We start from the raw sequence: 16538 nt of genomic DNA, 5'->3' as shown, positions 1-16538 counted from the left end.
GTGTGTGTGTGTGTGTGTGTGTGTGTGTGTGTGTGTGTGTATATATATATATGTGTATATATGTATATATATATATATATATATATATATATATATATATATACACACACACACACACACACATTATTTCTTTTTATTTTCATAGATACTTAAACATTGCCATTTTCTAGTCATTGTATTTAGTATTATTTTGTATCTAGCTAAAAAATAGTTTAAGGTAAATGATAAATTTCCAAAAAGTTCCGCTGGGAGTAAGAGAAATCTGCACTCGCACCATTTTTTCTTCTCAACAAATATTTACTTGCTTGAAAAAGCTTTAACTGAACTCATTTGGTCTGTTTATTCAATTACATTCATTGAATGAATTTTGATCTGCAATTGATACTTAGAAAAATGGAATAGAATAAAAAGACGGATTTTTCAGGATAGCAAACTTACACGTGGTAATATATGATACGAGACTTTTCCTCCTCCAGGAATCCAGTCTATTAGCTTCCTGTCAGTGAAGATTAATTCTTGGATTCTTGAAAATGTATCAGCAGATGATTATTTCACATATCTAATAGAAGAATAAAATTACAAACATTTTTGTTGGCAGGGTCCTGTTACCTGTGGCATCGGGTCATCTGCCCAGTATGTTCATGCAGAAAGATAACTTGTTACTGCAACTCTGTTTGAGCTGAGAAAAACATAGTACATCATATGTTTACTCTCAATCCAGTGTTATTGAGCCATATTGATTATTGCTGTTCTTCATTCATTCATCTTCTACCGCTTATCCGAACTACCTCGGGTCACGGGGAGCCTGTGCCTATCTCAGGCGTCATCGGGCATCAAGGCAGGATACACCCTGGACGGAGTGCCAACCCATCACAGGGCACACACACACTCTCATTCACTCACGCACTCACACACTAGGGATAATTTTCCAGAGATGCCAATCAACCTACCATGCATGTCTTTGGACCGGGGGAGGAAACCGGAGTACCCGGAGGAAACCCCCGAGGCACGGGGAGAACATGCAAACTCCACACACACAAGGTGGAGGCGGGAATCGACCCTGGAGGTGTGAGGCGAACGTGCTAACCACTAAGCCACCGTGCACCCCTATTGCTGTTCTTAAGACAAAATATTTCCAAACAAGTGATTGGTTTTTCTTTTTTTTTTTTTCAAAGAAAAGGTTTGTTGGTTAAATGTCTGTTTTTTTTCTTCTAACCTTCTCCAGAACACTACTAATGATTACCACTTTTAACAGACGTTTAGCTTTCATTTTCAAGTCAAAGTGTAATGTGATCCAAGGTTATGTCTGTTTCTGAGCTGCACTGCAGCTTGACTCTGTTTTCCCTGCTGATCACTTCTGACCGATAGCCTTATGAAACACCTGAGGGAATGATTGACAGTCTCTGGTACATCCATATTAGAGTACTTTCCACCATAATTGCTGACATTTATCCAGTGTTTCATGGTGTTTGCTAATGTATTACTGCGGCTGCTCTCAGAGGGGTTATGCGCCTCTCTCCTCTTATGGGATCTTCACCTTGTGGACTTGAGTAGGAGGCTTATTAGGCCTGTTGGTTGCCTTAGTGACAGGGCTCAGCGCTAATCTACCCAGAGCTCTGAGTTGAGATTGCTGTCTGCAGGGTGATAGACACTTCTTCATACACGTTCTTTCTACCATATCAGCCACTTTTTTGCCTGCGCCATGTGACTTTGAACAGGCTTTACATGTCCTTTTGCATGTTGTGCTGGTGTCTGAGGCCAAGCTTCGAGCTGGAGTTTTCTGATCTACCACAGCTGCTTTGATTTTCAGCCCATATTACAGTTCTGGTTACCGAATAGCCAACGGCTTTTGATAAGATTGGGTGTGATAAAGCTCAAGATTGGGTGTGATAAAGCTCCCAGTCATGACGCAGGGCTTAATGTATTTAGATTAGTTCATAGCGAAATCAAAGAAAACTGCTTCCACAACTGGCAACATGAAAGGCGTCAACAGGTGTTTGCGGTGGGGCGTCACCCTTTCTTTCTCCTGTCGCTCGGTCTCTCTCTCTCGCTCTTTCTCTCTCTCTCTCTCTCTCTCTCTCTGCTGTCCACGGTCTGTTGTGGCCTTCCTTTGAAAGAACACAGAGGTGAGGTGTTGGTGGGGCTGAAGATCAGACAAGTGCAGCTGTCCACAGCAATTATCTCATACTTACTGCCAGATAGAGAGACTCAAAGAGAAGAATGGAAAAGTAAAAAAGTAAAAGTAGTTTGCAAGGTTTGTTTGGAGAGAGGGAAAGAAATCTTCTGCATGCACCCCAGTGCATGAGCTTTTGATGCAAGTGGTAATTAAGAGAATCCAAGAGAAGCCGAGCTCATTGTGTGCGGCTGGAGCGGGGGTTCAGCAAAAGGGGTGGGAGGGTGACCTCTCTCTGTAGCCTGCGGCTGCTGAGCACACAACAAGGCAGCAGTGCTTGTCTCACAGCATCTCAAGAGGAAGAAAGGACCACTAAGTATGGAATGGAGCACTACTTCATATGTTCTGTCTCCAATATACCCAGCTCCTTTTGCCCTTTCTTTCAATCCCTATTGTGTGGTGAAGTGATGAAACTTGATTTAAACTCTTATGAAGGCAGGAGGGGAATTGGCTATTGAGAAGCCAGAGCCACTGTTCTTGGGCTTTTGATTGCTTAGGGAGGAGAGTAATTATTGAGCAGTCATCCATTTGGAGCTCTGCAAAGGTCTGTTCAATTTTAATATGGAAACAGCAACACCCCCCTGTATCTGTTTTACTCAAGTGTAATCATTGCTTATTGTATCTTTCGGGCATAAACTGAAGTACCTACAATGACTATCATGTGAAAAAGAAGTGCTAAAGACATGTACTTTACCCATTCAGCTTGTTGCACTGTCTAGGACCTCTCCATACAGTAACATATTCTAGTTACCTTGAAAGGCAGGAAACATGAAACATTTCCTCTGAATGCCAGAATATGTTTGGTAATACACTTATTCTTAGTAGAGCAACAGCAACAAAATATTATCCAAAGCATTTGTGTAGTGTTTGATGCCTTTTGGTTATGACAGTGTTAAATCACAATGTTGATTTCACATATTTTGAGTCCAAACCCAGCAATTAATTTGCTTTTGCTGTAATTACCTCCTGATTCAGCAGTACCCAGCTGGCCCATGTTAGCTGAATCACTTTACAAAAGGACTGATTACGACCCCATGCTGTCTGTGGTCCATCCCTTCTTTTCTCATTTGCACCATTGGATCTGACCTCTCCCTATGGGAATCAGTCAACTTTTAAGCTAGCTTTTAAATAGTTAAACCCACAAGCTTAAATTGCATAGACTTTTAAGTCAAATATGTAGGTTTTTGGAGGTTTCGGAACAGGTATGTCATTAGATGACAGCCCAATGGCATAGATTCAATATAATTAATTAGCCTTGCTCTGTAGTTCCGATACACAGACACAAGTGTTGAGAAAGCTGACGTGATTCCCGAAAACGAGCAGGTGAGTGTCACTAAAGCCGATAAACCGTAATTGCAGGTAAGTGTTGATAAAGCTGATGTGAGCTGAGAGGATGAAGCGTTCTGTTTCGCAGTGTTGGGGAGGTGTCGGGGCAGACAGGTCTTAATGAGTCCCTGTAGTGCGCAGGCCTGCTGACATTTCCACTGCAGATGGGGAGTTAATGAGACAACCAGACTTCCACCCCACCCCTCCATCTTCTAGCTGTAGGCAGACCAGCTGATAGAAATATTGCTCTTTAAATCATTAGAGATATCATTCCTGTTCATGTCCATGGAGAACAGTCGTAAATGAAAGTTTTAAATACAAACAATTCAATCAATACCAAGCCTGCATACAAGCGCCTAAGCAACCTTCACTTAATGGGTATGGTTCTGGTTACTTGACCCTGGCCACCTGTTGTCAGCTCACTGTTATCTAACACATTGATTGGCTACCCCCAGTATTCCCAGTCTCTAATCCCAAGGCTTGTGCTTTGATTGCTTATGCATGCATATTGGTGTTTCTGTGTAGCTAATGACTGTGATGATGTGTTTGTGTGTAGATGACGTTGGCCTCTTCTGGGATCAGCTACCCATGTCATCGGCTGACTGTGTGCAGGAGATCCTCCCCAGCAACTACTCTGGAACCAACTGAGGAGGTGCGATGCAAAAACACTCACTCAGCAGCACATCACTGATTTCATTTGGGTTTTAACTTTGGGTTTCTTCTACACCCAGGTGTTTGGTAGTCTTAGTTTATATCTGGCCTTTGATTGCATGCACAATATACTGTATACTATACTGTATACTTAGCTCTAGAATTATTGGCATGATTGGTAATTTTCTCACCCTGCAACGTGAGTCTCACCCTTGAGGTTTATAATGGGATTTGGGTCAGGAGACTGGAATGACCATGTAACAATCTAGATTCTGTGAGCATAGCTTAATTTTTGTATGGACAAATGTTTTGTATCCTATTCCTTACAGAAAAACCAATCATGACTTTCATTGATTCTTGGCAAATCTCCTGCTACTCAAAGTATTTCACTTTAGGTTTACAATTGCAAACTGTAGTTTATCTGTTTGTTGGCCTTTCTGCTCAGCAGCAGTAAGACTGATATGGTAATGAAGTGATATGTGTGGTGCTGCTATGAATGTATTATGTGTAGCATCATTTTGGCATCTGTCCGTCAAACTGCCTGGCTAGATATTTTTATATAAATCTGATGAGACCATAAATGTACCTAAAAACTGCCAAATGAGTGTATATGTTTATAAAGAAAAATGGGTGAGGAAATATTTGTTGAATAAAATAGATTTTGTAAATATGTTTGTACATTACAGAATTATTTTGTACGAAAATATTCACTAGATTTACTAACCAAAACCTATTAGAAAGTATCCTAACGTTAGTATATTGGTAATATTGGTTTAAAAATGTATTCATATTGTTAGTAGAAGACAGGATTGCCTGTTGTTATACATCAACATCTAGCACAATGGCTTTATTTTTAAGGCAAAACAAAAAAATATAGCGACTCATTCATTGTTAAAATGTTTGTAAGATCAAACTGCATTTGTGTTTCAGTGACATACTAATTGCCACTTGTGGTCTCTATGAATTTTGCATTCTTTGTGCTATGCTTTATATTAAGTAGGTATGTATATGTTTGTGACTATAAGTATATGGTTGTGACTAGATCATGTGTGTTACTCTATTAACATTGACTTAAACTAAGTCAGTCTCTGGTTGCTAGGTAACACATGATAATTGGCCTATTAGTTTATTAGATTTTGTTACCCGAGATAACATATTTTAACATAGATATTTTTTGCTAAATTAATTGTGCTTATCATGTCTTAAATTAATACCCACACCATTCTTTCTTGTCTCTCTTAAAATATTAATGACATAAATTGTTTTTGTTTTTTATATGACTGTTGTGTTTAATAGTATACTGGAGCTGGAGTATGCTGAAATTGTGTGAAAATTTCCATTAGATTCAAGATTATGCTTGAATTAATTACTTTATAGCTGTGTATTTTGTAATATCTGATAGTGGTATTGAAAGTTGCACGGTATATAAAGTTTGAAATTAGTTAAAAGGCACTTGACTAGCAGCAGATATTGTTGACTCCAGTCACTTCTCTCTTAAGTAAGTTAAATATTATCTGACTAGTTTTATTTTTCGGAATTATTCACTCGTTCCAAAAGTATTCCTTCGGGAAAACACGGGTATTGCCCATAGCAGCTGTTTTATTTTTTGCACCTGTATCACACCTTGTTTATTTCCAGGCGGTAAGAGAATGATTATTAGAATGTCTAAATTTGTCTGTAACAAGAGGCCTCCCACAATTATATGGGGCCTGTTCACAACTTGTCCAGTTTTAGCATAGGTTGGACCAAGACTGCCTCACAGTTCTGATGGTGGGAACACAAGTGTGTTTACTGCATGTATGGGTAGCATAAAACATATGATGTCACAGATGAGTTTCACTGTCTTCACACATAGTCCCCAAGAGTTTTAAAGCTTGTAGATTTTTTTCCCCTTTGTGCCCCACTGGATGTCAATGAACTACAATTATAGCTTCTTTTTTTTCTAATGGTTTAAAATAGATTAGAGCATACAGGATACAAAAGCAAAAAAAAAGAACCTTTGGAATGCAAACAAACATTTAATCTTGTCAGTAAACAGATGCCTGCTTATGTTTCAGTGCACAGATGTTCACATGGTCAGTGACAGCGAAGGAGACGACTTTGAGGACGCTCCTGAATTTGGAGTGGATGAGTCTGAGATCTTTGGCATGGGAAGCTCGAGTTGTCGAAAGTCACCCATGAGTAAATTATAATTCCCAGTTCCTCTTTGATTAACATCAGTGCAGAAGGTTTAATGTATTTCAGAGGAAGATGAATTGTCCTTTTTTTTTGTTTTGTCAGTGCCCGAGAACAGTGAAAATGAGGGCGATGCTTTACTGCACTTTACCTCGGAGTTCTCTTCAAGGTGAGTCTGCAGGAGACCGTTTAACAGAAACGATCTTAAATACAGAACATCTGCGTCATTATTGAGTGACATTTCAAGTACTTAAATGTAAATTATACCTACTATGAACCTCATCAGGGTTTTTTATTCCTATTTTGATTGTTTTATTTACTTTTTAATTGTCTATGCTCTAAAGCATCCATTAAAATATGATAGCATTTTTTTGTAAAACACTTATGTAATTGATGTTCCTGTTTAAGCACATTGAAGAAGAGGTATAGTGTCTAATTGTACAGGGTGTGATATTCAGAAAATCATGATATTTAGCTGTATTTGAATACTGTGAATTATTTGCCTTCAGTATTTTAACTGTTTGGATGCCAGACAACAGACAAATTAGACTTCTTTTTATTGTTTTAATATTTATACATTTTTTAGGTAATATTTGATTTATATGCAGTTACATTTGATTAAAAAGTATAATTAAATGGCTATGAATTTAGAAAAAATAATATAATTAGCTGTAATATACAAATTTGTGTATGTAGGGAGTAGCTTTAGATTAGATCTAATTTTGTTGTTGTTTATTATTGTTATTATTGTCTTTGTTGTTTCTTATATTTTATATTCTAATTAAAAAATCTACTGTTTTTTATTTTACATCCTTTACTATGTATAAAAAAAAAAGGTGCTGCCATTTAGTAAAACCATTTAGCTCTCCCTGATTGAGACTTTCTACTATTATTATATACAAATGGCTTTTAACAGTAACATATCAGATGAATAACCTTGTGAATTTGACACAATTCTGTCATGAGGCATTGTTTGTCTTGCTATTGTTGAATGTTATATTCACTAACCATTTTTAGTCTGAAAGCTCATGGGCGTGTGTGCCTGCGTGTGTCTGTCTGCTTGTGTCTGCGTGTGTGTGTGTGTGTGTTAGATATGGAGAATGCCATCCAGTCTTCTTCATTGGTTCCCTGGAGGCAGCATCTCAAGAGGCCTTTTATGGCAAAGCCAGAGATGTGAGTACATAAAGATAGCTTCAGTATGTAGCTACGATATTGAGTAAGAGGCAGCATTCACTCTGTTCAGTCTTTTGTAAGTAGTACAGTTCTTTAGCAGTGAAAAGGTGTGTGTGTGTGTGTGTGTGTGTGTGTGTGTATACACACATACACACCTTTTCACTGCTAAAGAACTGTATTAACTGTACTAACTGTACTAGCATATCGCTTGCTCTCATCTATATATAAATAATGAGAGAGAGAGCGATATACTAACTGAAGGGTCAGTTTTTATGTTTGTGTGGCATCTCACTCTTTTCAGCAACAGTATTTACAGGGTGAGTTCTGGTATTGTGACATGAAGAAAACCTGTCAAGCGATGATTAGAGTGCGTAAAAAGAAATAAATAAACCGACTCACGTGCTGTGTTTCATAAACTTTAGTGAAAAAAGATCAAATCTTTTTAAATCCCTACACTTCACACATATGGAGTTATCTAACCTTTTAAGGTTTATAAACATCGCTGATAGTTTGATTGACAGTGAGTCCCTCTCATCGCTATAATTCCCTATTAAAACTTGCCTGTTTCCCTTTTGAACAGATGAAGCTTTATTTATAGCGGCTCAGTGCTGCTTCTCTGGCTGCAGTCTCAAAAGGAGGCTTGTATCAACTGACAGCTTGTGTGGATTACAGTTTTATTAGACAGGGAGGAAGCAGCAAGATGTTAGGAGGGTTTCGGAGCACAAGGGGGAAGGCTAGACTGGCGCGTTGCCCGCTACCCAGCTGAACTCTTGCAGTGCCCTCAATATGGCCGCTGCTTTCTCAGAGGAAACTGTTCACAGTGTAAATTAAATTAGAACCAGACGTGGAAAAAATTCCATTCTGACCCTTTATATATCATTTTTCATTTCACCATCTCTTAAAATTCATTCTTTTTTTCTCTTCTCTCTTTGCCTGTCAGTCTTCCATCCTTAAATGTTTTTTCTCTCATTCCTCTCTAGTCTTTTGCTTTCCCTCGACAACTAGTAATAACTTTCACCCCAGCCCCCGCACCCCCAATAAAAGACCATGTCCTCCTCCGATTGCTCATTAAACGGATATATTGTGCGTGTGGGTGTCCTTTTCCAGCTCTCAAAAGCTGGCGAACCTAATCACTAAGTAAAACACTACATTTGATGAAGTGTTTCTGAAGAGGCTGAGATGCTCCCAATCCGCCCTTAATGAAAACGCTGAGGGCCCTTGAGTTCAGCACTGGGGATCAGCAGTAAGGCTCTTCTATCAGGCCACCCATCAGCAGGCAGGCTTCTTCCCAAATCCCCTTAACGTCCAGCTAATCACAGTAACCCCACTCTCGCTTACACAAAGACGCACATCAAAATTCATTGCTCCTCCAGCGCCTCAGTTATACATGAGACACTGTTCTGCATTCACAGCTCTATAAGGGCAGAAGGGAAAAGAAATTCCTCTGGATGGGTTTTTTTTTTATATATATCTGGTTTGATGGTGATATTAATAGAATGTATGAACAGCGTCTTTGCACCATTTTGATGTTCTCGTGGTGTACAGTATATCTGCATCTGTAGTGACTAAAGATCTATACTGCTGTATTTTTCTGCACTGCTTCAAGTGGCATCTGTTAAAGTGTGATCGATCAGGAAGAGTATACTCACTGGTCTGAGGTCATGAGATGGCAGTAATACGAACTCCTCAATTTCCACTGTTTGCTTTTCTGCAGAGGCTGATCGTTTTTTCCCCCCAGTGTCTTTCTCCCTCTGCACTGTGCTGACTAATTAACAATGTCCTCGACTCAACTCTGTGTGCAGTGTGTTAAAATAGTGAAAATAGTGAAAACGAGTCTTTAGTGTTTATTTTCCCTTTATTGTTTCTATTTATTGATAAATTGATACGTTTAGGGTTTTTTCCCCCAAGACTGACTCTAAAGCTTTGTGCTAAAATGACAATGAAGCAGGTTGTAAAGGATTTTCTATGTACGTTTGGAATGCCTTTGCATGTAAACACTTTTTTTTCTAAATTAACTGGCTCACTTGGTGTGTCTGGCCGGAGTGCCGTTATGGGAGAATTCACTCTCATGTTGCAGATAATAATAAGCTGTGTTTGAGGTGCAAAGTCTCCTGGCAGTGAGTTTTTGTTTTTAGATTTAATCCTTGGAGCAGCCTAACTGCCGCTGGCAGTTTTAATGTGCCCACCATTAAGGGGCCTTGGGAAGTGAACACTATCGGACGGCAGCTGTGTGTGAAAACGAGTGCTCGCCTGCTCACAAGACAGATCAGTTTACTTCCTCTTTTCCTCTCCTCCCCTTTTCCTTCCCTCTTCCCTCCTTTATCACGTTCAGCCCCTCTACCTGTGCCATCATGAGCAGGTGCGGGTAAGTCAGGCTTTGGACGAGAGCTTTTGGGTCAGTTTCTAGCCTTGCACACACCTAGTAATTTTCACAGAGCCCTGATTTCTGCTGGTTAAGAAAAGCCCCACAAAAGATGAGCTCGGAGATTGCGGCACAACAATGTGATGAAAGTGGTGAGGAGGAGCCAGTCCTAATAGAGGGGTGTGAAATGTAGGAGCTAGCTAAAGACTGTTATTAGAGAGAATACCATTTCTCACTCCGCTCAGGAAATCTTAGAAGTCTCAATAGGTTAAAACATCTTCAGCGAACACATTCTCTCACACTCTGTACCTACTTCTTTTTGGTTGGAGGCAGCAAGTGTGAGAGAAGAGGCAAAGTGTGCATGTAATTTTTTGTGTGTGTGTGTATATGTGTGTATAAAAACTTTCTCTCCATCCAGACCGCTTTTGCTTGTCTGCCCAGCATGAGTGTTTAATCTTTTCAGGGTGATGAATTGAAGAAGTGAAAGAGGCCCAAGTTCTCTCCCACTAGGAGCCATGCTGCTTATTCTAAGAACTAATCGCTGTGCAAACACAGCAGCACTCTCTAGCCCTCACTCCATACACACCACTGTATACCCCAACTTTCTCTTCTCCTTTCACACTCCCTCGTGTCTCGGCTAGACCTGTTTTCCACACCGAGACGCTCGGAAATCCCTCAGCGGTGACTGAGAGAAAACGTCAGGGGGTCAGACAGAGAAAACCGTCCAGTGTTTTGTAATTTGGCGGTTTTTATTCCCCTGCATCGTCCCGGGAAACCTTTCATGTTTGAGACGGTGTTTGTTTTTTAATTAGTTGCTCAGTCTGTCGCATGATGGTGTAAACATGTACGGATTCCAGTGTCCGTCAATATTGTGTGCAGCACTCTTCGCTAACCTGCGCCGCAGAGGAAGGGCATTGGCATTTGATGCAAAACAAATAAAGTGATTTGTTCGCTTTTTGTTTTGTCGCCTGCCCCTTTGAATAAAGTTTTATTTACCTCGTGTTGATTTGATTTGGTTTGGGTATTAGCTTGACTCTTTCTTTGGCCTCTGTGGGTGCTGGGGGGTTATCTGTCTGCATATGGATGCTAGCGCGCCATGTTCTGAGCGATGCTGTTTAAAACCTTTTAACAATAAGAGGAGCGCTGAGCTGGGCTTAGAGAAAGCAATGTCTTCATAGGCCCATTGAGACTTTGGCTGTTATTGGTTGGCACTTTCTGCTGGGTTTTAGTGAAATGAAAGTACTTCACCTTGACTGTTATAAAAGAGAAATCTCTATTGTTCTGGTTTTTTTTCTGTTCCTCAGAGAAAGCTGCTTGCGATCTACCTCCACAACGACGACAGTGTTCTCAGCAATGTCTTTTGCTCCCAAATGATGTGCGCAGAATCCATAGTGTCATATCTGAGCCAGAATTTCATCACATGGGCCTGGGATGTCACTAAAGAAGCCAACAAAGCCAGGTAACACATGCGCTGACACCCTCATTCTTCCTCAGAAGCGATGACCCATTCAAAAATTGAGATCGGAAGCATTTTCACACCTAAAATGGATGATCTCTTAATAAGAGACATTTCCCTTCCCCCATCCTCTCGCCTCTCTCCCTTCTTTTTCTTTTTCTGTTTACTCTCTGAGGCCCCAACAGGGCAATCTGCACTAATCTGCCCCAGTAAAGGGTCAGTTATACTCCTAGGTCTTATTCAGTGCACTGCTGTGAATCTATTCATTGTGGCAAAGGTGGAGGAGGGTGACATGATTTGGTATCTTTAATGATTTGAAATTTTTTTTGGTTATTTTCATTCGCCACACATCTGAAATTGTAACTGGAAATGTATTGTGGCTGTTGATTAAGGGTATTGTTACCTAAACCTCATTATTTTTGCTGGATACACTGTTTTGTAATTGTTTACAGATTACAGTCACTACCCATATTTCATTATGCAAATATGTCCTTAAGTTTTTGGAAATAATCACTATGAGCACCCAGGAATTAATACTAGGAGCTAACTTGTGTAGTTGGCAGGATTTGATATTTAAAAATATGGCAGACCTCTTATCTTTCTCAGAAATGACAATTCAGATAAAGTGTGTTTGCGCGGGGGAAATACAAGTTGTAAAACCTTTAGGAAGAGCTTTGCAAATTAAGGTTTGCAGCTAAGGGTTGGGGATGTTAACACACAGATGAAATATGATCTATATTCATTAGTGCACAGCAAGCAATTCAGACCAGTGGTCTATGAGAGTGAGCTGAAACAATTATTGGCACATCCAACAAAATGCACCTTTGTTCCAGCTTGTCACATGGAAATAATTCTGTAGAAGGAGCATTTACACACCTTGCTACAAAAAACCTTTTTTATTTCTTACTATAAAGTCTAACGAATTGGCAGCAAATGCTAAAAACCTCAAACTTGTCTTTACAGTGTTAAATTGTAGATTAAATGTCTAACAGCTAGATACTGGCTCTATAATCTTGTAGTCGGATTTGTATTATAATTTTGGAATTTTGCTCTCCTATGACGAAGGAGAAGGAAGGTGAGAGAGGTAAAGGGAGGGAGGGCCTGGTCAGGCAGCAGATGGAGTCTTGATTGGCCCCAGCAGGCTTTGCTGCGGGGCAGGCCCAAGCTTTTCCTTCCACTACGCTTCACCCCAAAGGCCTCCTCCTGGAGCAGGTTGTCTCCGAATGGCAGCAAGTGACCCTTCTCCTGCAGGAGCTCCTTCAGTAGGCCCCTACCTTCATTCCTCTCGCTCTCCCCTAGTGCTTTTTGCCCCAGCTGAGCCTTTCTACCGCAGATTAAAGGCGGACAACATCTGGGGCTATTCATGAAGGGAACGGTGACACACACACACACACACACACACACGACCGTGTGTTTTTGTTAGCACACTCAAAGTCACGTCTTAAGACACACACTTGCACATTCTCACGCTCCTGAGTTGAGGCTAACTGACTGATAACTGGCAGTGTTCTCAGTTGTTGGAAATGTGTCTGCGTGTGTCTGCGTGTGTCTGTCTGTGTCTGTGTGCACATATAGAAGAAGCGTTCTGATGCCAAGTGTTTCATCTTTGTCAAAGCGGCTGCTGTGCTTCTCTACCTGTCTCTTTTAGCACACAGATTAATTATGCATCAATGTGCTTGTGTAATTTACACTCCTGAGACAGAATGCTTGTTATGATATATTAGAAAGTTGTTTTATATTTGTATTACTTATGTTTTTGAACAGTTGATTTATCTCATTAATAGCCTTTTTTATATAACGCAGTCGGCTTCTCCCTGTCATGCAACTATACAGAAACGTGTTCATAACACAGTTGTCATTCAAACCTGAAACTGAGAAATTAGAACGTGTGAGAGCACAAAGATGTCATTTCCATTAGGAAGTCATGCATGATGAGACATTTAAAATGCCAGGTGTTGCCAGGGCTGGGAAAAGAAAAGAAGAACCACCCTGAGGAACTATGAAAACTCTTTATGTTCTCACATATTTCTTCCGCTGTCATGAAAATGAAACATTTGTGGTGGATGACATGGCTGGAAACATTGCAAGTGTATTTGTATAATGGCTTGTTATTTAGCTATGTGAAAACAATTCTCAGACAAACTGTATCTAACAATTACAGTGCGTGTTTGAGAAGTATGGAGTATCATTCCTGTGACCTACTGAAACTGAAAGATAATGATAGATTGAATGCTTTTTTATGATACGCTTTCCCTGTTACTGGGCACTTCATCTTCCTTTTCTCACTTAAATTCCTTTCAGTACATTGCTGAATAATTTCGTGTGACTTTCTATTCATTCCCGTAATAAAGTACTCTTTGCTCGTTCTCTCAGTTTTTTCCTGACCCCTCGTCCTTCTCTGTTCCATCAGTCTATTTTATCAGCTTGTTATTAAGGCTGCACTTATTAAAGGAAGAAGAGAAAATCTAATCTATATTTGCATTCAGTCTATAGCAATTCATTAATATTATGACATTTACTGTGAGCTCTGCGAGCCTGCACGCTACCCTTTTTCTTCACTGAAATGTTAATTTAAAGTTCTCTCTTTGTAATGGAATAAGAAATCCTCCTTGGCCTATCAAATTCAACATGGCAGGAGTGGAATACTAATTTGGCTCTGTGGTATATTTAGAGCAAGAGAGATGTCACTCAAGAGAAAAGCCAGAATAGTTTTATTTAATACAATGAGGCCTCTTCTTGAGATGTGTGAATTTTTTTTTTGTGTGTGTTCCTCTTGCTATATAGCTGCTGGTCTATATTTCACGTATCCAAGAGTGAATCTAAAGTATATTCATCCATGTTCCTTTCTCAATTTTCCTTACAGACTACTTACCATGTGTACGCGGCATTTTGGAAGTGTCGTCGCACAGACCATAAGGACGTACAAAATCGACCAGTTCCCTCTGCTACTGATAGTCATGGGCAAAAGGACATCAAATGAAGTTTTAAATGTTATCCAAGGTAACTATGCACTGTGGGGGATGCAGAAAGCCATCTCGTACAAGCAAATCATTTTCTATTTTTATCCATGTGACATAAAACTGGACTATTTAAGAATGTATACTAAAGATGCTTGTCCATCAAAGAAGAGTAGTACAGTAACGTACTTAGGGGACTAGCTGTCAATATGACACACATGCACACACACACACCCATATATAGATATAGATATATATATATATAGTTTTATATATATATATATATATATATATATATATATATATATATATATATATATATATATATATATACACACACACACACACACACACACACACACACACACACACACACACACACACACACACACACACATATATATATATATATATATATATGTATATATATATATATATATATATATATATATATATATACACACACACACATATATATATATATATATATATATATATACACTATACCTATATATATATATATATATATATATATATATATATATATATATATATATATATATATATAGGTATAGTGTATATATATATATATACTTGATACTTGACATTATTGTGATACAGAATGTTTCCTAACAAATTACTAGCAAAAAAAAAAGTGCTGAGTAAAAAAAAAAAGTGAAAAACCTAAGAGTCATTATGCTTGTGTTTAATATCTGTACAATTCAATTATTTAAGACTGGAAAGTGAATACAACTTTTTAACAATTTTAATATTTTAAAATGATTTAAACAAAAGTCTTCAGAGTAAACTTTTTTGTGTTATATTGTCTTACACTCACAGTTCACACCTACTCATCTGTTTATTTATCCAATCAATAATTCATGTACCAGCAGCATAATATTACAAAAGATATATTTCAAGAGCTTCAACTAATGTTCACATCAAAATTCAGGATTGGGGATAAATGTGATATCAGTGGATTTAGACTGTTACATGGTTGTTGCTGCCCGACAGGCAGAACAGTCAGATTGGCTGAGGAGATAATTGTATGACGGAGCTACAGGTTTTCTCTAAGCTATAACTCTAGAGTTAGGGTTGGTGTTAGAATCACCTGCCTACTTCATAGTACAGTTTAGAAATATTCAGTAGGAAAGTTTTATATCGTTATTATTGTAGTCCTGTTTAACTAACCATGTTATGTCTCTTTACATATTTACTAAATTCTAAATTTATTAATTTTAAATTTGTATTACATTTCACGTAAAAGGTGAAGCTGACCTTAACCTGATGTGTGGTTGGAAACTGTTACTCAAACTCAACTAGGGCACAAATAGAACTGGATGTACTATTTGTAACTCACTGTCCTGATGGAAAATGCAGTTTGATCAGTTCTGTAATGGTACTGCTGCATAGCTTTGACTAAATTAAATGTGTGTGTGTGTGTGTGTGTGTGTGTGTGTGTGTGCGCACCTCCCTCTTTACAGGTAACACTACAGTGGATGACCTGATGATGAGACTGATGGGCGCAATGGAAATCTTCACAGCCCAGCAGCAGGAGGACATCCGAGATGAGGTGAGGGACACAGCAGCAATCATGTCCTTCCTGAAGAATCCTGTTAAAGATAGTATATAAGAGTGTTTTATATAACCAATTCTATATTATATATTATAAGTTAGTCTAACTGAAGGATACAAGGCAGACACTTTTATTCTGCATTTGCATATACTGTAAGCGTATAGTATAAAACAGCTTTATAGACATGTTGGAACAAAGACCAACCGTTTTGAAGAAATTGAATTGTCCCAGTCCTACAGTGGGAAAGAATACAAGCTCTGAAAACATGTGTGTGTGTTTCATCTGTATTAAGAAGCACAATGCATTAGCTACTTTGGTATCATGTTGAGGTCTGTAGTGTTAACAAAATGAACAGGATGTCAGTTCTATATGCGTTTGCTGCATATGGTCAACGCGTGCTTTAAATCAATGGGACTGTTCAAACAAACTTGCACAAAAAGATAAGACGTGCATGTGTGGGATGTCCATTCAAAAAACTGTGTTAAGGGCTTTTAAAGGACCGGTTTTGCCCTTTGTGTCTATTGCACATGAGAGAACTACAAAGTGACCCTTCTCTCTTCATGTAATATTAACTACTAGAATTGAGCTTTCAACAACACATTTTGCTGTCATCTGAGATGCATCTAGGACAATATTAATAAGATACTAAATCAGTGCTAAACATAATTTCTTGCAGTTGGAAATGGGCA

At 38.8% G+C, this 16538-nt stretch overlaps 1 protein-coding gene across 1 annotated transcript in view; it reads left to right on the top strand.

Moving 5' to 3' along the window:
- faf1 (Fas (TNFRSF6) associated factor 1) overlaps positions 1 to 16538 on the top strand; it is a 69786-nt gene that overhangs the window by 39556 nt on the left and 13692 nt on the right. The window contains exons 9-15 of the mRNA XM_060881115.1: positions 4056 to 4151; positions 6208 to 6331; positions 6431 to 6494; positions 7417 to 7498; positions 11165 to 11319; positions 14180 to 14316; positions 15758 to 15846. Coding sequence (XP_060737098.1) covers positions 4056 to 4151; positions 6208 to 6331; positions 6431 to 6494; positions 7417 to 7498; positions 11165 to 11319; positions 14180 to 14316; positions 15758 to 15846 — 747 coding nt within the window. The remainder of the gene's footprint in view (positions 1 to 4055; positions 4152 to 6207; positions 6332 to 6430; positions 6495 to 7416; positions 7499 to 11164; positions 11320 to 14179; positions 14317 to 15757; positions 15847 to 16538) is intronic.

This window comes from Tachysurus vachellii, chromosome 11, assembly GCF_030014155.1.
Source record: "Tachysurus vachellii isolate PV-2020 chromosome 11, HZAU_Pvac_v1, whole genome shotgun sequence".
NCBI lineage: Eukaryota > Metazoa > Chordata > Actinopteri > Siluriformes > Bagridae > Tachysurus > Tachysurus vachellii.
The sequence above is the reverse complement of the archived record's forward strand: the minus strand, read 5'-3'. Positions and strand labels throughout refer to the sequence as shown.